Genomic DNA, 21,550 nt, shown 5'->3' with positions numbered 1-21,550 from the left:
CATTTCCATTCTTTCTCTACTGTTTCAGTTTGTAAATACTGGGAGGGCCTGAATTTCAGAGAAACAATTAGCACTTAATTACTTAAAGGACTGGGTATTTTGTTTGTCTGTTTCCATTTACAGACAGCTGTGTTAAATTTTTACAAATACAAATTTGCCACTGATGCTTGAACTGAAAGCTGCCTTTATTTGATCAACTGCTCCATATATGGATGTTTGCAATGTAATGAGCCTTTTCCACCATCATTAATCTCTAGGAATTCTGGTCTGTTTAGAATGCTTCTGCCTCTGCTGTTGTCTTTTTCCTTTCTGTCTGGTCGTTTACCTTCAGCATCCTAGCTGTGTACCTTGGCTGCACATTGCTGTGGAATTACAGCAATACCAGAGCTGACTCAACTTACAGAAGCAGATAAGCCTCAGTAACATGAATGCCAACAACATGGTCAATTAGCCAAGCTTCCAGCTGTATCTATTATACCCAGATAAAAGCATTAGATTCACTTGTCCAAACCTGGCTTGCAAACAATGTCAGACCCTCGTGTGCCATCACCTAAATCCTTGCTCACAACTCTATAGCAAGGCACTTATTCAGTCACCCACAACTTGTAAGGCAGTGGGCCTCAGACCATCAGAAATTCGCACTGCATCAGTAGGCACGAGCAATAATGCTACTGATGACAAGTGACATTTTTAGCCTTTGCACTGTAGTAGACACAGGCGTTTTACTGGGAAATAATAGTGCTCTTTGTCACAGCACAGCACAAGACTGAAGACAATGTTATTTTGCTTGCAAAAGTGCTTCTCTCTGCACTGGGGAAAAGCTACTGAATTCTATCTCTCACAACTCATGGAGTATATTACCACTGCATATATCAGTGCTAGCGTATTTTTTGCTAAATTAACATTAATGACTGAGTGTATGTATCCTCAGCTCTTGACTTCTGAGAATCTGTAACAGCTTCAGAGAACTTAATGGAGATGCACTGTAGCATCTAAACAGGAGATATTGGCACTAGCTAAAATCCAAATTGGGCCCCAAGGAAGTAGAATACCCAAAGGGGAAAACAGTTGTCTCTGATAATGCAAAGACAGTTTGATCCTAAAAACTGATCGAAACTTTAAGTTTCTCATTTTTCCTCCATAAAGCGTTTTTCTTCTTCACTTAGAACAACTCACTGCACTACATTCATTCACTCCATAAATCAACCATAGAATTCACTGGTACATAAAGGCTGTCTCCAGGACAGAGATTCCTTTTCTTACCATCATGTAGCTGGCATGCAAGTGTTGTGATCTTCTGTGTTATTATCATCAGCGGACTATAACAAAGACAGAAACAACAGTTATGTGTCTTGCAATACAAATTATTCCCAATTTTCTCACTGAATATGCCTTTAAAAGGCATAACTGTATTAGCAACAAGTGGAAAACATCCAATTAAAGCTGAAGGAGGCACTCAGGCATAAGACAATTGCCTGGGTTCAAAACAACCCCACAGTAACTTGCACTGGAATTTTTAATTGCTAAGTGCACACAAAGCCTTATTTTATATCTCCCTATCGTGCAGCAGTGCAAATTGTAGTTCAGAAGAAATCACACCACCAGGAAACACCAGCTTCTGCAGCCCACTGAGCTTCTTTTCAGGCAAAGACGAAATCGAAGCCCCATACAATGCAACACTAGAATACAGCAGTGCTGCTGTAACCCAACTCTGGCTCTTCTTACTGTTTGTTACTCTCCTATTGTCTGTCTCCTCAGTGCCCTAAAAAATGTTGACTCTGCAGATACAGATGCTTATTTCCCCACATGAATAGCTCTATCAATTAGGACTGTGTGCAAATACCAGAATAGCTGTCAGCACAGCAGTTTCCCACTTGGTTATTGACCATGCATCTGTGTTGTGAACAGCCTGTAGAAGATACACCATCCAACTGGGAGTGTATGGGCATGTGGGATCTGGAGCCCCTGGAAAAAGGAGCTGGTTGTACCTGAGCCAGCCTTGCAGCCACCCAGCAGCTCTGTTGCCAACTGAACATGCCATATAGAAATAGCCACTACTCCCAGTAGGGCCACTCATACTTCCCATATCCAGCTTTACAGAGCTTCTTGGCACTGAAGGCAGATGTGAGCTGCTGCAGCTAAGGAACGGGGGAAAAGACTAAACTCAGCTTGGTGGCATCAGGAGCTGGTTCCCACAAGGATTAAGGACACAGCCAAGTGTATTTAGAGGAAGGTAAGAGGAAAGATGGGAGGAAAGCCATGGGGACAGCTGACCAGTTCCTCCATTGTCTGTGGCACCCTAAACATGAAACCTGTCACTGAACATCTGCAATCTGGAAGGATCCATGGTAGGCAAAACAAGGGATGAGCACCCCCTCACACTGCTTCTCCCCATTTCTCTGCCACGGGAGACAGCAGCACAGGGTGCCCAGATCTCTCACAACCACAATAGCCACAAGATGGGAATGAGTGATGAGGATACACCACTATTTTAAAAGCCTTAGTTGTGATGAATGTATGTAAAACCAGTCCCACAAAAGAGATCTGTCTTCACTGAGGATTAATACAATGGGTTGTTTCTCCATTTGAGAATAAATTAACAACATTAACCAGATGGAGGCTTCTGTTTGAACACAAATGATATCTTCAACCTGGAAATGAAAACTTGAGTTTGTACACATTTATTTAACTATTTACACAGTTTGACCGGTATATGGAACTTTTTTAAGAGACATAGGTGATTGTGCCAAACATTACAGCTGTTCATTTTAACTACTGTAATATATTTTCTGGAACACAATTAAAGAAAAATGTTGAGGATGGTTGTTTTTTTTTTAGTTCCAGCACTGTGTTTGTCTCACAGATTTCTCAAGGTAAAGGAAAGAAAAGTGGAACTTACATTCAGTGATGTCTCTGTCTAAAGTCAAATACTTATGTCCTACAGAGATTTTCAAGAGATTCGGGATCATCCTTAACTAAATGAACCTACTGGTTACAATCAAATGTTAACCCAATGGCTAAGATAAACTGTTTACAACCTGATTATCCCACTAATATAAATCAAACAGATTCTCAAGATAATTCATAGGCTGAGCATGGTATACACAAATACTGGAAAAAGACATTCTTTCATTTTAAGTGGTCTTTTTTTTAAACACTTAATATGGTTGATTTTTTCCAAAAGTCCACAAGCAATTCTGTATTTTCTACCCAAGAGCAGAACGGGCAATATCAGCCAATTACTTAATCAGAAACTGCTTTTATCATTTCAGAAGTACCTACTTGAACTGCCAATGAAAAAAAGTTTGCACAAAAAATTAAGAATAGGCTTAAATATACACAAAACTTGAATACAATTGTAACAGAGGGGTTTGTACAGCAGCTTCTCTTGGGTCACCTAGACCACTGATAGTAGTCAAGGAATGGATGAATTCAACAATGACTTTTCACCTTCCAGCAATATTGTCAAACAGTCATTCTAAATTTTATTCCAATTAAGCTTTCAAGAAAAGTGATTTATAAGCTGTTTTTACTATTATCTTCAACATCCTGTTTCTCAAAGTAGATTTTCCCAGACAAAATTTAGCTTTGCTTTCAAAGATACATAAATCCTAATCCTTTAAGCATATGAAAAGGCAGATTTTTTTAATCCTTAAGAGAGACAGAGGCTGTCACTGAATCAAGCAGTTTTACTGCAATAAACAAAAATTTTTATTTTGAGTGTTTGACCATTTTAGCTTTATGGGGGAACATTACGACTTGTTTCAAATTGCTTCAATTTGTTGCATATGTTTCTTATGGCAGGGACTTCACGCCAATATTGAAGTGGGTAACTTTAAACCTCAGGCTCTGAGCCAAAACCGTATGACTTCAAGTGTCTAAATTTAGACACTTGTCTTAGACAAGGCCCCCATGGTAAACCAGAGAGAACCAAAATGCAAACAATCCGAGGGCAGCAGGAGTAAAGCCTTCGCTGAAGTCATACTACATATAAACACAGAGGAGAGAGGCTCTCCTCATCTATATTAGGAAGTCATTGCCTCATTGATGGCACATTGTAAGCCAAGAGAACAAGTCAGCCTTTCCTGCACTTTCATCAAAAAAGATGGACAGTCTTTCTCCCTCAAATCTCCCAGCTCCAGAGGAGACAAGAAATGACAAAAGTGACATGTCTGTCAGGGCGAGTGGGAAGGAGGTATCATTAGATACCTCCTGTTCTCCCTCCTGACATCATCATGTTACATGTCATATGTATTTTCCAGAGTGGCTGGAAAGTGGCCCAGCAGAAAAGAACCCAGGGGATGCTGGTCAACAGCCAGCTGAACAAGAGCCAGTGTGTGCCCAGGTGGCCAAGAAGGCCAATGGCATCCTGGTCTGTATCAGGAATAGCATGGTCAGCAGGAGCAGGGCAGTGATTGTCCCTCTGTACTCAGCTCCAGTGAGGCCACACCTCCAATCCTGTGCTCAGTTCAATTCAGAGGACATTGAGGGGCTGCAGAATGTCCAGAGAAGGGCAATGGAGCTGTGGAAAGGTCTGAAGCACAAGTCCAAAGATGAGTGACTGAGGGAGCTGGGATTGTTAAGTTTGGAAAAGTGAGCCTTGAGGGGACCTTATCACTCTCTACAACTGCCTGAGGGTGTAGCCAGGTGGGAGTTGGTCTCTTCTTTTCAGCTGCACCAGAGGAGGTTTAGGTTAGACATCCAAGGAAATATTTTACAAAAAGAGTGATTTAGACATTGGAATGGACTTCCCAGGGAGGTGTTGGAGTCACTGTCCCTGGAGGTATTTAAGGAAGGACTGGATGCGGCACTCAGTGCCATGGTCTAGTTGACATGGTAGTGATTGGTCATAAATTGGATTTGACAACCTCAGAGGTCTTTTTCCAATCTAAATGTTTCTGTAATCTCTTTTCTACCCTACTCAGGAAGGTGGAAAACTACAGTAGAGTGGCAATGGGATGACACACACTAAATCTTTCACGAGATCAGTGTCAGGTATCAGCCAACATCTCACACAAAGGGTAAGCAATGTTTCAGGTGAACAAGGAGCATCTTCCTCCCTCCTCTCCTCCTGCCCACTATTCCCCTCTGACTTGATCTCAGGGGGACTATATCTGTGCTGCAGCAAAAGTCACAGCACAACAAAATAATGACATTACTGGAACTCTCTCTTAAGGGCAGGGAGGGGGGAGGGAAGAATCATAAACTCCTAAACATATGAGTTTTGATTATTAAAACTTTTAAATATCAGAGTATGAAATTGCCATTTCTATTCAGCCTCTCAGGCAAGCTGTAACTTAAAACAGCAATAAAACATTGAGTAAGTTAATACATTAAATACAGTACCATATCACATATAGTCAACTGTTTCCAACATGGTACTATTTTAACCTTTAGACACTACTGGAAAAAGTCAATATTGGTAAAAATAAGAAGGGAAGTTAACAAAACTATAAAACTCCCAATCTCTTTTCTTACTCCCAAATTTTGCGATGCACAGGTTTTTGGAGGGGAGCAATTAGGTTGAATTCAAAAAGAAAATCTACACTTGCACTTACAGATGAAGCACAAAGACTTATCCTTAGGAAGGAAGCATTTGAAATAAAACACATTTAGAAGCCTAAGCAACTTGCAATCCATCACATTTGAACACCTACTGATTGCTTTGTAGCCACATGCTGAGTGCTGATTCCACACCCTCTCCACCTGTCCTATTAAGCAGTACAGTTACAAACTACCACAGAAACACAGAATCTGATTTATGTGTGGTGTGATTTCCCCTCCCTTCCCATGTTTTATGTATTGGTTATGAGTTTAATCTTAGGTTGTATATGTGCAGTACCTCCTACACATAAACCATAGTGGTCAACTTTTAATTAAAAAAAAAAAAAAGAAATCAAGAAATTGACCCAGGGACAATTTTATTTTTCAAGGCATCTAACATAAGGTAAAGATAGCTTTGGGTTTTTGTTTACCTCACATTAGATGCCTTGAAAAATAACACAAGACTAAGATGGAACCGTTTACAGAGAATGCTCAATAAAGGGGTTTACTCCTCTAATAAACCTTCCAAATGGAAACCTATCAGTTAATATAATTTTTAAATCCAGCTTTCCCCAAGGCAATAAATTTGCCAGAAGTGACAAAATGGAAGGCCAGTGGAAGTACAGATGTTTTGTTTGTAGGCCACTGTGGGGGTCCTCACTGCATCACAGGCTGGCTTCTGCACAGAGCAACTTTCACTGCTTACAAGAGAAAAGACATTTTCCAAGCATAGTCTGCTTGACCTTAGGTAATCCCGTGGAGAAGTCTGGCACACGCTCGCTAGAAATAGTTTCCACTGACCTGATTTCACTAAGAGAGGAGGTGGAGTCAAAAGGCTCATAGCAGACAAGACTCCAGAGCAGCAAACATGTATTTCAGGGTTACCTCTGCAGCACTGAAGCCATGACAAGAAGTTCACACAGTCACACCCTACTGTGACAGTAACCATTGCTGACAAGGGGATGGCCAAGCTGGCAGTGAGCTCATACTTTTGCTTTCAACAGTAAAAGGAAGAGGTACTGAAGTACATCAGAGAAAAAACACTTCACTAAACACACTTGCCACCTCCAAAGCAAGTTACAATTTCCTTCATGTGATGTGTTGCCTTTGTGTGTGTCTGTGTGTGAGAGCTCCCAAGCAGTATTTCTTAAGCCTTCATGGTAGAAGCATTTCACTTAAAAGAGTGTTTACTTCTGGAGAAGTGTCCAGGGATATACTAGATGCATGGAGCTCTCTAGTAGTGATTGCCTGCTTGAATTCTGCCTAGTTCCCACACAGCAGTTCTTGCAGGGCTCCTGTGACTCCAATGGTAAGTGATCTCAGGGCTGTTTCCAGTGGGCAAGCACCCAGCCAGGCAGTAAAGCAGCAAGCAGGCATGGAAAACAGACTGATCCCCCCTTACTCACCCTGCACCTGCACTGCTGCACTGCCTCTGGGGACCAGCTGCACACCAAGGTTCCCCAGCGCTGCAGGAACAGACACTGCAGCAATGTACTGCATGTCATGCATTTAGAAGACAAGAAAATAAAAATAACCAGCTGAAATTGCAGGACCAGACAACATTTCTGCTCCGTGTTTTCACATGGTAACATCTATCTTTGCTTTAATCAGCAAATGTATTTCCTTTGCAAAAAACAGCTGCTGTACTTTTATTCCTTCCTTTTGTGGTTGAAACAAGAAGCCACTGAGAGAGGAAAATCCAGCAACAAAGCACTAACCACCCAGCAAAACTTCACTGCCTGAAGTGACACTTGTTACTGAAGCATCTGCTTATATATATGGCTTTTTGAGAGGGCTCTCTCAACGATCATTCCTTTCTAGGGGGTTTGCTGAGAATGCTGCTGCTGCTGCTCTGCATTTGGGATAGGGTGAACACAAAGGTGGTGTCTGGGCAGTGATGTCCTCCGAAGCACTTGTGTAAGAGCTACAGATTTGACACATGTGGAGAGGAAAACTGCTCAGGCCTCCCACATACTTCAGCTATGGTCTCTCTAAGACCAACAGAAGACTGAAAACTGTGCCAGTGTGTGTGGTGATCTTCACAAACCGAGTTTCTCTTCTGTAAGGGATGGCAGTAAGAATCATAGAATCATTAAGACTAGAAAAGACCCTTAGGAACACTGAGTCCAACAGTTAACCCAGCACTGCCATCTTCACCACTTAACCATGTCCCCAGGTGCCATAACTGCATCATTTTTGAGCACTTCTAGGGATGGTGACTCCATCACTTCCCTGAGCAGCTTGTTCCAATGCTTGGAAACACTTTCCGTGAAGAAACTCTTCCTAAAATCCAATCTAAACCTCTCCTGGCATAACCTGAGGCCATTTCCTCTTGTCCTGTCACTTGCTATATGGGAGAAGCGACTTACCCCAGCCTTGCTACAGCCTCCTTTCAAGTAGTTGTAAAGAGTGATAAGGTCCCTCCTGTTCTCCAGGCTAAACAACCCCAGATCTCTCAGCCACTACTCATATATGAAAGAAACTCCCATATGCACAATCATTCTCTGACATTTCACTGAATAACCTGCAATATTAGGGAATTTTGCTCAGACACTGCAAGAATTCAAAGAGGAAACTAAAAAGCTCTACAGCCCTAATCAAGCAAAGGATTGAAACAGACACAAGTTCCATACCTTCTGAATTTTATCTGGATGATCATGTGCATCTGGCATTTGGTCATGAATCTTGCTAGACTGAAACCCTATCTATTACTACTTTCCAAAAATTAGAATCAAGATTCCTTATTTTAAACTAATTTTCCTTAAAGCTGTCATATTGCTATACTCAAGCTGAGCCTGTGATACAAAGGGAAAAAACACAAATTCTATGATATTATTACGGTTTTTATGAAGTTGTATAGGCAGGCAACTTACCAGCATAATCCTCTTAGCATAAAGAAGAAGAAATAAGAGAGAGAAAGAGTTAGGATTTAGTTTTTCCAGGTACAATGTACAAATGTCATGGCAAACCAAGCAAAATAAAACATGCATGTTTCTCTCAAAGATTGATTTAAATTAAGGAGGAAGCACAGGATTCAGTTATTGTATAATTAGCGTTCAAAACAAATAGGATTTTTGAGGAAGTGCTAAAGGGAAAATTCCTAAATTACATCATCACTTATTTGAGAAATAATATAACTGAAAGAAATTTGATAAAATATATACACTTTTTAAAAAGTAATTAAAATTGAAGTGCAGTAAGCTGGAAATTGTTTTCCTTAAAACCTGGCAGTAGTTTAAAAAAAAAACACAAGTTTTTCCTTAAGTATTATGCAATACATGAAAAACTCCTAAATCAAGAAATAGCTGCAAGCAGCTTGAATACAGTTTTGACAGTGGGACTCAGTGACCTTCCCTTTTCAGGAGTAAGCATTAACTAATCACCAGCAGGTAAGGAGTCCCTTATTTCTTATTCTGTAACCTGGAAGTGATATGCCACAGCTTGATCGTTCATTTTCCAGTTTGCTTAAGATATGACTCAAAAGTTTGTTCTCTCCATCTCTACCTGGATTTTATAAGCTCTGTTCTCAAAATGGAAGGGCTCCAAACAAATAGCATAACCAACTATTAGTAAAAATGCCCCAAAAATGTATTTGCAAGCACACTTAAAAAGGGTTATGCGTGCAAGTTGTTAAGTGCACCAGGCAGGCCAAGGGAGAAAATGAGGAATGCTGGCTTTCAGCACTGCCACTGGGAAACACTCAATGATCATCTGGCTTGTCACTTCAGGGAACTGACATTGGAAAGCTGATGGCAATAGAACTGGTTATGTGCCTATTTGATGTGGATTATAACTTCCTCCTTGCAACCAGATTTCACCAGACTCATGGGGTACTGAAACCTCAAAATGCAAGACAGCAGCTGATGGGTTTTTGTTGCATCTTAAAGATTCCCCCAAGTCCAGTGTCTTGCCTTCTCAATATATATCCCCAGCCACATTCACCCAAAACTGTGGGAGGCCAGAGGGAGATGGGCACAGCTCCATGGTTCTGTCTCACTCATTTCTGAAACCCGGAGGGAGAACTTCAGTGCCATCCTCCCAGCCACACCTTGTCCTAATGATTCCCTATTGCCACATGCAACAGATGAGGAACCATCAAATATGGGAGAACAAGCAAGAGGAGGTTCAGTTGCTGCTCGTACATGGTAAAACTGTGTCCAGGGCGTATATTTTGCCTCTCTGGATCATCACATCTGTTCAGGTATGTGAAAAAAGCTTCAATGGGCACATATTTACAGCTGAAGAAAACAGGTTTTAAGACAGATTTATGAGGGTAATCTGGGTTTCAACACTTTGGATTGCAAGTTTTTATTGATACCACCACAGTATTTGTATTCATTCTTAGCTTTTAAAATATACCATGAAGGTGCAATTCATATCCATAGTACATTTTCCACTTGTTTACTACTTGGTAGGTTTTACTTCTGACTGAAGTTTAGGAATTGGTGTGTATCTTGAAGCAGCAAGTCAAAATCAAATAAAAGAGTAAGTTCAAGCATTATTTTTTCAGTACCATTATTATCCTCAAGCTCATCATTAAATAAGAGTAGTTACTTTTCCATTAAGGGAGCAGAGAACACTACCTAATCCATAACAAACAACCACCATTCCTCTTCTTTCACCCCCAGTCTCAGCTGGATTTTTATTAAATGTATTCAGAGAGAGAGAGCTAATATGCCTGACAGTGCATTTCTGAACACAGCATTCAGAAAAGCATGATCTCTCACATTTCTCTCTCTGTCTCTGTCTCTTACACACACTGAGCTATAGCATTCCAATCCCATTTATAGCCTTCTTGGTATGTCATGCTCTTTGAGGACATGCTTTTGTGCATTAAGAGAACTGCAGAAAAAATTACAGAACTAAATTTCTTTAAACATATAACTTCCCATTACTGCAGCCTCCTTAATAAAAAACCTCAGGAGTTTGAGAGAAACTTCTCCTCCACCACCTGAAGTTTAATTAAATACTGAAACCCACCACCTCAAAGAGAGAGACACATGCACAAAGACAGCAAAAACCTTCATTCTCCTACTCTGTGCCTGTAAGATGAAAGAGACTTGGAAGAGTCATGTAAAACTTACTGTGCAAGTTTACAGAAATTTTTCCTGGTATATTACTGATTACAGTGCCTTCAGACATTCAATTAAACAAGTGGAATACGGATTAGCACTCTGGTTTCAAATCACACAAAAGCACACCTTCCTCCCACAAACAAAGCTCATAGGGTTGGATAGCTGTCTCTATCTTTGCCAAGCATCCTCCACTGCTTCTCTGAGTGAAATCAGAGGCCACCGTGTGTATGAAAACCATTTCACACATATCACAGCATACAAAAAGTTGTGCTATTTAAGCAGCAGCCACAAGCTAGCCCCATGAGAGAACCAGTGCTGACAACCTGAGCTGATCTCTTGTCTCTCTGCCTGGGTTACTCACTCAGCTCCACCAGCATCTCACGCCTGCCCAAGTCCTGCCCTCACATCCTGGAGAGCCTGGGCTGGGAAACACCTTCCCAGCTGGGGCTTCAAGGTAAATCAGAATGGGGGAGAGGAGACACAGAGCTGACAGCTGTGCCTAGGATGCTGGAAGGAGAGCAGACCACCATCAGCCACATAAGTCACTCCTACAGCTCCAGGGAGAGACTGCCCAACTTGTCCTCCCAGGCTGCTCTGCAGGGAAACCTAGCTAGCTAACTAAGCTCTACCTTCCCAACTGCACAGCTTCCAGCAAGAGAACAGTAGAAACAATGAATCAGTGCAAAAATCATACAGTGCTTATTCCTTTTTTAAAAAACAAAACCAAAACCCAAAGAAACAAACAAAAAACCCAATCCAAAACAAAAGAAACCCCAACAAAACCCCAAAGATCACAACAAAAGCCTCAGAAAAAGCTTAAGGGAAACAAAATTGCAGGTGCTCCACAGATAAGATAAAAATTATTCTTACTACTTATTGAAATCAATTAATACTGATTGACAAGGGAACCAGTTTGCAGACTCACTCACCCGGAAAAGTCTGTAGTGAGAATGCCATAATGAAATATGTATATTCGACTTATGTGGCACAGTGTGAGGTATCCCATGGCTACGACAAAGGAGTACCTAAAAACATAACACACAGAACACACAGTTACCAACACAAGTACCAAAAAGAACTAGAATCACTCAAATTGGCTTGGGCTTGTTTCAATTTTTTCAAATCAGATTGTTAAAAAGTCTGGAGCTATGCTACAAGACCTGGAAGAAATTCTCAAAGGGGGCTGATGGTTTTGTATCCCCAGCTGAAACCTTACAGAGGTGTCTCCTCATTCTGGGGGTAGAGAAAAAATGGAAGAAGAAATAGGATCAGTTCAAGTTTCAAAATTGAATTTTCAAAGCTCCCATCTCCACATATTATTTTGGAATTTCTGTCCAACTTAAGTATTTGAAAGCAGATGATACTGTATGTCATTCACTGAAGTTATCCACTGCATTTTGGTCTGTAAACGTTCTTTATTTACAACTCTTCCTCAGATCTAGGAAAGATAGAAAATACTAAACTATTTCAAGCTTAAGGTATTCTCTCTCTCATGATTTTATATAATGGCAGACTGAAGCACACCATCTTCCAGAAAAATCATAGAATCAGATAGATTGGAAAGGACCTAGAAAATCACTTCAGAAGCATTCCTTAGGTAGGATGTGACAAATTCATTTTGTATTTCAAGATGGTAGCACACTTCTGTTGGGCAGGGCAGTAGCATGGTTCTACCTTAACAGCTGCATAGTCTGAAGACTGAAAATATTGCAGTGTCTGCATGGGCAGATGCAGCATTTCATACAAGTAACTTCTCCCTGTATTTACATGAGCAAGGAAGAGGATTCTGGGGAGGAAGGAACTGGATGGATGTTTGGAGAAAGACTGACACATTAAGCAAATTACACCATGCAATGGTGAGAGAGCTGGGACACCAGAATGAAAGGCTGGCACCCCAGGGACAGGCCAGGACCAGGTCTGCTGGTGTCCTCCATAGGTGAGGTTATTATTCTGTGGTATCCATGCAGGGCAGAAGAGGAAAAGAGCAACAGACTACAGGAGGAGATGGCACATCCTGCGTGCCTGGTAGTGCTGAGCCTCGGGGGCTGGTCAGCACACATTGCCAAGAGGGTCCTTCTTGGACCCATGAGAGCACCCACCACAGGGGAGAACTAAAGGTGAAATCAGACAAGAGGATCAGGCAGCAGACAACTGAAAAAGAGCCAGGCTTTTGTCAAATTATGGCTGGTTTTAAAAGAAATGAGTTTTTCCTCCCTGGGGGCTAATAAGCTGCAGTGTGAGTGACAGTGATGGATCACAAGGCAACCTGCAGGTCATGTGGCCCACAGCAAACAGCTGGATGAAAGGCAGACTGAAGGGATATGACAGATTCTTCAGGAGATTCAGAGTAGAATTTATCGAATTTTATCTGGGTCAAGCATCCAGTCCTGCCTCAGCAAGGTCCTTGGGTTCCCCTCTCATCAAGGGAGAATGGCAAGCATCCATCCAAAGGCGAGTCAGACATGTAACAGCAAGAGATAGGATGAAGGATCTAAAATAATTCCCCATGCTGAGGTGTAAAGCACTTAGATTGAAACAGGGGGCAAGCAGGGAGAGATACACTGAGCTGCTGCTGCAGCTGGGAGCATTTCTGATGCTGGATTAATTCGTCCATTTATAGGCCTTGAAGGCTAGCAGCTTCACCAGAGAGCAAACTAGCAAAAAATAACCAGGGAAAAGAGAATGAAGGTTAAATTAGGCAGTTTATTTAATTTGTTCTCTTCCACTGCGTTTTTCTGGGGAAATAAAGAGGCAAGTCTTGAAGCCCCACTCTGAGGGATCTGCTCCTCTGTATGAACAGGTCGAGACCCTAAAGTGGACTCGTTCAAGCTTACTCTCATCTGGTTTGAAAACATTGTTACTTTGCCAAAATTAACAATGTGGATGCACTTTGAGTCACACTGCTATGGCTAGTAGAACACAATAGAAAAGCCCTAACCCAATCCTCCCTCAGAACTCCTGAGGTTTTTCAGCAGGTTGGATGGACATTTCACATTGACTCAAATCAACATTTGCTTGTCTTGCAGCAATGGGTGACATTATATGAACTGGCTTGATCTGTGTTTCAGTATAAAGCTGTTTTGTTATTAGCCACGGTGGCTAATTAGCTAAAGAGGAAGAGTGAGGGGGTTTCCCTCTGAAGCTGTGTCCTTTTCCTTATCACCACCCCACCTTGTCTGGGAAGATGTAAATAACTAGTGGATGATTCCTTTGTAGACTTGGTTCTTCTGATCTATAGCCACGAACTCCTGCATTTCCCTCAATGACAGGCAGGGACAATGACCAGGAAACCATAATACAAATTTGTAAGACCTTTTTAGGTTGGTCTCTGGATGGCATTCCTTTAACAAACACTGTCCAATTACCTTTCTTTTTTATGACATTATTAATTATCTCTAGACTTCTGGGCTTTGCACTCTGTGAGAGGGTAAAAAAAAATACCTCGTTAATTCCCTATCTTGCTGGTGCAAAATGCTGTAGACAGGATTGCTTTTTACAGTTCACATTTCTGAATAATATTAGAAAAATCATAAGTAGGGTTCCCATTTAGATATTAGAAAGGGGCCTCCTCAGGAAAAAAAGGAAGGTGACAGGTTTATCAGACCATCAGATTCTCAGACAGCCCTGGCCTTGAAGGCAAGTGAAGAAAGGGTTTCCATTCCCCAGCCCAGATTTATGTTGATTCTGAGCCTTCAGCAGCAGCTACAGAGACAGCCAGACAGTGCAGAGACAGAAAACACCTGTCACACACCCAAACCATAAGCTTCTGCTTGAAGCAATAACAATTCTGGTATTTTCTACTTTTTCACAAAGCCCAGTACCAAAAGCAAGACCTCATTTTGTGAATCACTAAGCTAAGCTGCATCGGTGACCTTATTTGAACAACCTAACTCAAGAATAAGTGGAAAATACCTAAAGGCCAAACAGCAATGGGGAAAACACATTAAAAAGGATTATAAAATGCAATCTGGAAGAATACAAGACCAAGGAGAACATGACTTCATTATGTTTAAAAAATCAAAGGTTTGTCCATAAATTATTATGCTTGCAAAAGTCAATTTTTGAGGCCAGTGATTTCATAGGAAAATGCAATACATCAACCCAAAAAAACCACAAATTGAGATTACAGCTGCTTCTGTAACTCCATGAACAAAGCTCCTGCAAATAACTGGGAAAGAAAAGAAAGGAAGGAAAGAAGAAAAGGTGGTTCTAAAAACTCCTCATGATTCTCCCTGAAAGCAGAGAAGTTATCAGAGGGGCAGCTGTAGACTTGCAGCCACATCAGCTCACCTGTGAATGTTGGGAATACTCGCCATATTCATAATGCCATAGTTCATCATCACCAGGACAAAAAGATGAATGGAATACCTTGAAGACAACAAAGTGAGTATTTAGATAATTGCTATTTTATCTGGAAGTGCTGGCAGTTCAGAGCAAGAGAATATTTTTCCACGCAAATGACATCAATGTGATGTCATATCAGGCTACCAGTAAACATGGATTACCACAGGACATCTGACTATCCAACACGACTGATACTAATTAAAAAGATATTATCCATGTGTTTAACTGAAAGAGAAGCCTGGCTCAAAGTGCACATTCAAGTTGGATACATCTTTTCCAGAAGAGGTATCTTCACAGCAGACTGGTGTGGCCTTAAATTACAGAACAAACATCACAAATTAAATTAAATACTTCACTTAAAAATACTTTTATGAGTCACTTTACTTTGAGGGTTTGGAATGGTTATGTTGGTTAGGATATTTTTTTAAGGTAGCATTAAGAGCCTTCAGATTAAAAAGATGTAATCCAAAAAAGCTGAAGTTTAAAATTATTTTTACCCAAGTCTTGTCTAAATGGTGACTAAATACTCACCACCCAAAGCAGAAGACAGCAAAGTATATTCCAAAGAGGGTGGCAAATGCGTGGCGAACAGCAGAGCTGGCATGACTGGGACTCAAGTAAATACGAAACCAAAATGCAGCCAAAAGTGCAAACAGTTGACAGGCTACAAAATTGATCTGTAAAAGACAAGCAAAACAAAAAACTGTTTTGATTCTTGGAGGAGGAGGAGGAGGGGGAGGATTCTCTCTGTTCTCAGAAAAATTAAAAGCAGAGGTAAGGAAAGGGGACGAAATCATGAGCTAGGAATCTTTCCCTTCTCAACATTCTCCCTTGTGAACTCATGTGGTAACTTTTCTTGGCCAGTGACAGAAGGAATTAAACAGGCACACAGCCTGAAGCAGAAGCAGATGAGGAAGGTCAGGTCCAGCTGCCCCAGGGTACAGCTGGGCTCTGGTGGTTCTCACTCTCCTCAGAGGAAGGCTCTGCTCTGCTGCCAGCCTGGCCCAGGTGCAGGGCACATCACTCCCCTTCTCAGAGCTCTTGGCGAGGGGCAGGGGCCAGGAAGCAGTCTGGGACTGAAATATTACCCCAGTACCTGACTGTCCCCCACCTCAACACAAGGGCAAAATCAACAATCCTGATGTGACACTGTTCACTAGCAGTGAGAACAGGGCAGCCACCCTAGCTGAATTCCTCCATTCCACAGCATCTTCCACACAGACCTTCCAATTCTCCATTGTTTTGTGGTTTGAGTGCGAAGCAAACAACTTTGCACTACCATCAAGCAGACACCTAAAGGAATATGCTTCTCAAATGTTCTTTGGCTACTGCATGTGAAAATCAGTCTGGCCTCGCTGCAAGGAGGTACAGATGGCAGTGGGAGCACAAGACATGCAGAGGGGAAATAGGACAGGAGTAGAGGCTGCTCTTGTCAGACACAAGGACATGCAAAAGCTTCAGTGTCCTCCAGAGCAAAACTGACATCACGTTGCCTTCTTCAAGTCACCTTCTCTTTGACAGCCTCAGCAAAAATCCCAGAAGTCAGAGGAAAAACAGATCAAAGTCACAGTCAAAACAGAGCCAGGAGCTGTCTCTAACAGAGCAAATACACCACTGGGATACAACATCCTTAAGTCCAGCCTGGACCCTGGACAGCTGGAGGTAAATTCATTTATTCAGTCAGAGTGTCTCAGTCCTGATTTTTGCTTTTTCTCTTTTTAATCTTTTGGGTTTTTTTTTTAATTCACCCTGAGCTCTCCAGCAGCAAGTCATCCCAGACCAAGCAAAACTAAGCAGGCTGCAACATTTAAGCAATCACATGGATTAGAGGATTATCTGAAGCTATCAGTCCAGGACAGGATAATACATCTCACTCAGAAATGCTCTGACATGCTGGCTGTCCAGGGCTGGTTGGATTCTGCCAGGCTTCTTGTCAAAAACATTTACAATGTGTTTAACAAGATACTATAGCCCCAAAGTGCTTTTATTCTGGTGGACTACATCCAACATGGTGTTGGCTGTTCATGAAAATGCTTCCATTAAAGGTTTGTTGGCTTCATTGGTGCAGTTGCTCTATTTCAGTGATGCAGGCAGTCATGCAATAGAATAATGCAATAATTTAAATATTTAGGTATGTTGAATTCTAGTTGTTTGGAGCAGAGACAATATCAATTTATTTCTTGCTCATGCAAGCAAGCAGCATTTATAATAAATAGTATCACAGAATTATAACCAAAGCAAGTAATTTTCATTTTTAGTGCAAGATCTGTAGAACAAAAAGAACAAAAGAACAATATTGCACTGGTCTCACAAAACCCAGATGCTGTAGTAGAAGTCCTGAACTTGTCTGTTACCATAGAGTTACATTCAAAATGCTAACACCTTGCTCCCACCCTTCCACAGACAGAGGTGCAGCAGAAACCGCTGAAGCTCCTACAGGGCTGCTCTGACTGCATCCTTTCCAAGCAAGTGGAAGAGCCTTCAGATTAAAAAAATGTAATCCAAAAGAGCTGATGTGAAGTTTAAAATTATTTTTACCCAAGTCTTGTCTAAATGGTGACTAAATACTCACCACCCAAAGCAGAAGACAGCAAAGTATATTCCAAAGAGGGTAGAGACTCTCATGATTCTCCTTCAAAGGGAGAAGACTGATGGGTGCCAACTCATCAGTGACAATTCAGTGACCCTTAATACCCCCCATCCTGCTCCAGCTTGGGGTCACACTGGCACATCCAGTGCAGCTCAACTCTGTGGCATGCAGAGCTTCTCTGATCTGGTGTGAAGAAGGATAGTGCAAAGACTCACAGAAACTGATGTGGTTGATTGTTTGAAAGACAATACTCCCCGCTGTGCAGTGCCACTCACGGAAACTTTATACCAGGAAAAACCATCACGATAAGCAGGCATTTGTTTTTTACTTTCACCTGCCTCTTGTAAGCCCAGTTTGAGATGTTAATGATGCTGGGATCTCAGAGGTTCACACACATAGCATAAGGAAAGTGCAAGAACCCAGAGCAGACACACTTTAACATTATTTAAACAGCTAAGGCAGGGAATGACAGTGGCAGCAGCAGCAAAAAAGTGGCAGAGACTTCATCACAAGCATCACAGCAGCCTCACATACACATGCTCTTGCTTGCCTTGGCCTTTGAGTATGTGTTACCTGTGCTACCAACCATGCCACTGTCACACCTTCATTTTGTTGTGCAAATTAACCAAGACAATTAACCAAGACTCTGAGCTCTTTTTGCAAGGGTCGGTGCAAAACCTTGTACCAGGCCAAAACATCACCCTTATGTTTCAATGAGTTTTTGGTTTCTAAGGGTTGTTCCTGCACAGCAGCCAAACATCACAGACCCAATGCACTCAGCAAGCAATAATCTGGCAATAGACCAGACTTGCTCTGCTCTACATTGTGGAGATTCTCAGTTCAGTCGAAGAGAATTCTCCCAAGCTTCAGGCCTGGGAAACTTAGAGAGGAAGAATGAAAACAATTATTATCTCTCTTTCTGTTCAGGTTACTTATAGATATGTACCTTCAGAGTGTGCAATTCATAGTTCACCAATACCACACAAGGGAATAGAGGGATGCAGCAGCTTTTCATATAACCTCCTCTATTTAGTAATTTCTAGGTACCATTTCAAACACATGCAGTGTTCACATGCATGCACACAAAGGCTGACAGTTCATCTGACAGTGACTTTACTGCATTCCATTTGACATTAGTTTTATTCTTCATTCTACATACTTAAGGCATCCAAGTAAACAGATCCCTAAGAATTTAACAAATGTGCTGCATCACAAATGAACTAAGTCACACTTTCCTTCCTTTCCCTTTCCAAAGAGAAAAGGATTCATACTTTTGGCAATTTCCACTGTTGCTAGAAACACTTTATAAACAGAAAACTCAGAGCTTCTGAAAACTGATGAATGGTGTCCAGGCAAAAACAACACGGAAATAAAAATTATATGCCAATTAACCTTTTACAGCATTGCAAGTCATTTGACATGTGTTTTTAGCTAGCCACATCTCTTTGGTGTTGCCACCAAAATTTTGCACATCTTGTTTCATCTTTGCTAGCAGAAAGGGAACACCTTTGCTTTTTACAGTCACTTTCTTCCATGCTCTAGAGAGTAAGATGTAATAAAATTAGGAACCAGAGCACATGATATGCTGCCAAAAGAAGACAGTATCTTCCTTTCATTTTCCATGATTAAACACTGGAAGACAGAAAGGCAGTCTCATCACAGTATTCTGCATCGACATCTGGAAGTCTTGTGTCTGAGCCACAGCCAGCTGGAGACAGCCTTGCAATGCAGAAACAAGATATCCACACTTTCGGAGAGAGAGAAAATCTGGAACAGCTCCAGCACAACCGAGTCGATCATTATTGTTGTCTGCTTAATTAAGCCTTTAATCCTTTATTAGTCTCAACTTTAAAAGGCTTGATGGATCCAGAGCAGGTATGAACAACAAAGGAAAAAAAGAAACTGTAGTTCCTCCCTGTTTTCTTTCTGTAGTAGCAATAACTTAGCAGTGATGTTTAGATAGCAAATCTGAGTTTTACACAAAGTTAGCAATCAGGTCAAACCAACCCACCAAGCACCCACGATGTTGATGCAAAAATAGCCAAACACAGTGGTTTCAAGATCCCCCTATTGGATTATGCTGTAATCCAATCCCTCAAAGTACATAAAAGGTCAGTTCCATCTGTCTTGAGTAGTTGTATCTTCTCCCATTTTTAACAGGATGAAACTTGGCAAACTTTGGAGTGGTATGTGTAAAGGGGAAACACTAACTCCTAGGGATTGGAATCACCTTTTCAGTCATCTCCATCAACAGGCAGGGCCTTTCACATAGCAAAGTCATCTCCTCAACTTCCTAACCACTCTAAGAGGAAATCCATATGATTTTTTGCTCAGTATTTTATTTGATCCAATTAACCATTTGCAAGTGGGCACTTCTAAGGGCAAATGCCAGTTGGCAAATCATAAAATAAAGGTTCCAAATACCTGGAGTTAAATAGGTGCATCTAAAAATTTCACCCTTTGCAGGACATGAGCCTGATGTCGATAACACTGAATAGAAGCAATTATCACTTTTTGTGCTGGGAGCAAACTGGCTCCATGGTGAAGGCTGAGGAGGAAAAATCAAACTCAAACAAAAGTAGTAACTGGTCAAATCCCTATAACAGGAAAGCCATGGAGCCATAGAGGATTTCCAAAGAGAGAGGTAAAGTGTTGCTTGGTACACTGAAAAATTACTGAGAAAAAATCCCACAAAAATCTGAAAAGGAGAAAAGAGAAAGTGCATTTCCTAGCTAGAAATTCTTGAGATGGGAAACAGAAAATATGAGAGGAGACAAAATCTGACTATACACCTTTAAACCAAATCATTACCAAGACTTTTGGTCACTACTTCTTGTAGTTGAAGGTAGGCTACTGATAACCCACTTCAGGAAGTTTCAGTTCTGCTCACCCCATAAGCCTTGCATCTGCAAATCTCCCTGTTTAAAAAAGTGGCAATACACAGTTGAGAGTTCCTAGATCACACTGTAGGAAGAGATAGTTAAGGTCAAACACATAGCCTCTTATTTTAGGGCTTTTAACCATTTCCTTACAGTTAAGCACCAGAAGGAAATATCCTGCATTCTGTTTTGACCACAAAAACACTTTCTTTTCCCTCTACTACATTTTTCCTCCCTTAGGCTTGAAGAAAATTTGATCTCACTTTCCAAAAATCTAGGAGGATATAATAAATTGACCACACAGTTCTCTCCAAACTCCAAATGCCTATTAAGTCCATTACCCAAACCAGACCATCCTCTGTAAGCAAAACTCCTGTTAATGCTGTTACTCTGACAATCACTAACAGGAGTCACACTGCTAACTTGCCCCTTGTTGATGACAGGGTGCTGGTGTGTCCTCAAGAGCACACAGTCTGTGGATAAAAACCAGGCATGTTGCACATTCAGACACATTCCCAGAGAGAGATACAAGTGTGTTTGAGCACAGCCAGGCTGTCAGAATATTCCCAGCCAGCATCAGGTCCATGTCCACTTCCACATGTAGCAGATGATGCAGTCAGGTTATAGATATGGCAGAAGATGCCTCTAATTTATTCTAGGTCTTGGATTCAGCAGAAAAATGAGAGAATAAAGGTTTAAATCTGCATTTCATTTACTGCACAGAAGTACAAGAACAGAGGCCTCTCATAGTGGTTCAGTAGAAAGATGAAATTACATCTCATGGTGAAGATACTCTGTTGCCATTACTAATGAACTTCTAAGAGCTACTTTAGGAGATTGCTACATGGTTTTTATCTGGTAAATTAGACTTTCTCCTCTATTCACAGACTTACCACAGACAACCAGACAGCTCTTTTCAGTATTTGGAAAAGCATAAAGAACCTTGCTAACAGAAACTACTTCCAGCAATAGCAATTCAAGTCAAATCACTGTCTGCGGAATACAACAGTGCTTGGGTAGTATTTTGGAAAGGGAATGCCATAATAAAGCATTCCACTCTGCCAGAGATCAGCCCCATCTTCCAGGGTGATGCCTTTCTTCCAAAGAATAAAGCAAGA

At 41.3% G+C, this 21,550-nt stretch overlaps 1 protein-coding gene across 1 annotated transcript in view; it reads right to left on the bottom strand.

The window, feature by feature from the left end:
* MBOAT1 (membrane bound O-acyltransferase domain containing 1) overlaps positions 1 to 21,550 on the bottom strand; it is a 56,541-nt gene that overhangs the window by 17,572 nt on the left and 17,419 nt on the right. Inside the window, exons 2-5 of the mRNA XM_066558034.1 lie at positions 15,495 to 15,640; positions 14,910 to 14,987; positions 11,549 to 11,644; positions 1,264 to 1,319 (exon numbers count right to left, since the gene is read on the bottom strand). Of these exons, the coding sequence (XP_066414131.1) occupies positions 1,264 to 1,319; positions 11,549 to 11,644; positions 14,910 to 14,987; positions 15,495 to 15,640 (376 nt within the window). The remainder of the gene's footprint in view (positions 1 to 1,263; positions 1,320 to 11,548; positions 11,645 to 14,909; positions 14,988 to 15,494; positions 15,641 to 21,550) is intronic.

The sequence above is a fragment of the Molothrus aeneus genome, chromosome 1 (genome assembly GCF_037042795.1).
Source record: "Molothrus aeneus isolate 106 chromosome 1, BPBGC_Maene_1.0, whole genome shotgun sequence".
Taxonomy (NCBI): Eukaryota; Metazoa; Chordata; class Aves; order Passeriformes; family Icteridae; genus Molothrus; species Molothrus aeneus.
Note: the sequence above shows the minus strand (reverse complement) of the source record. Positions and strands in the feature narration are given on the sequence as shown.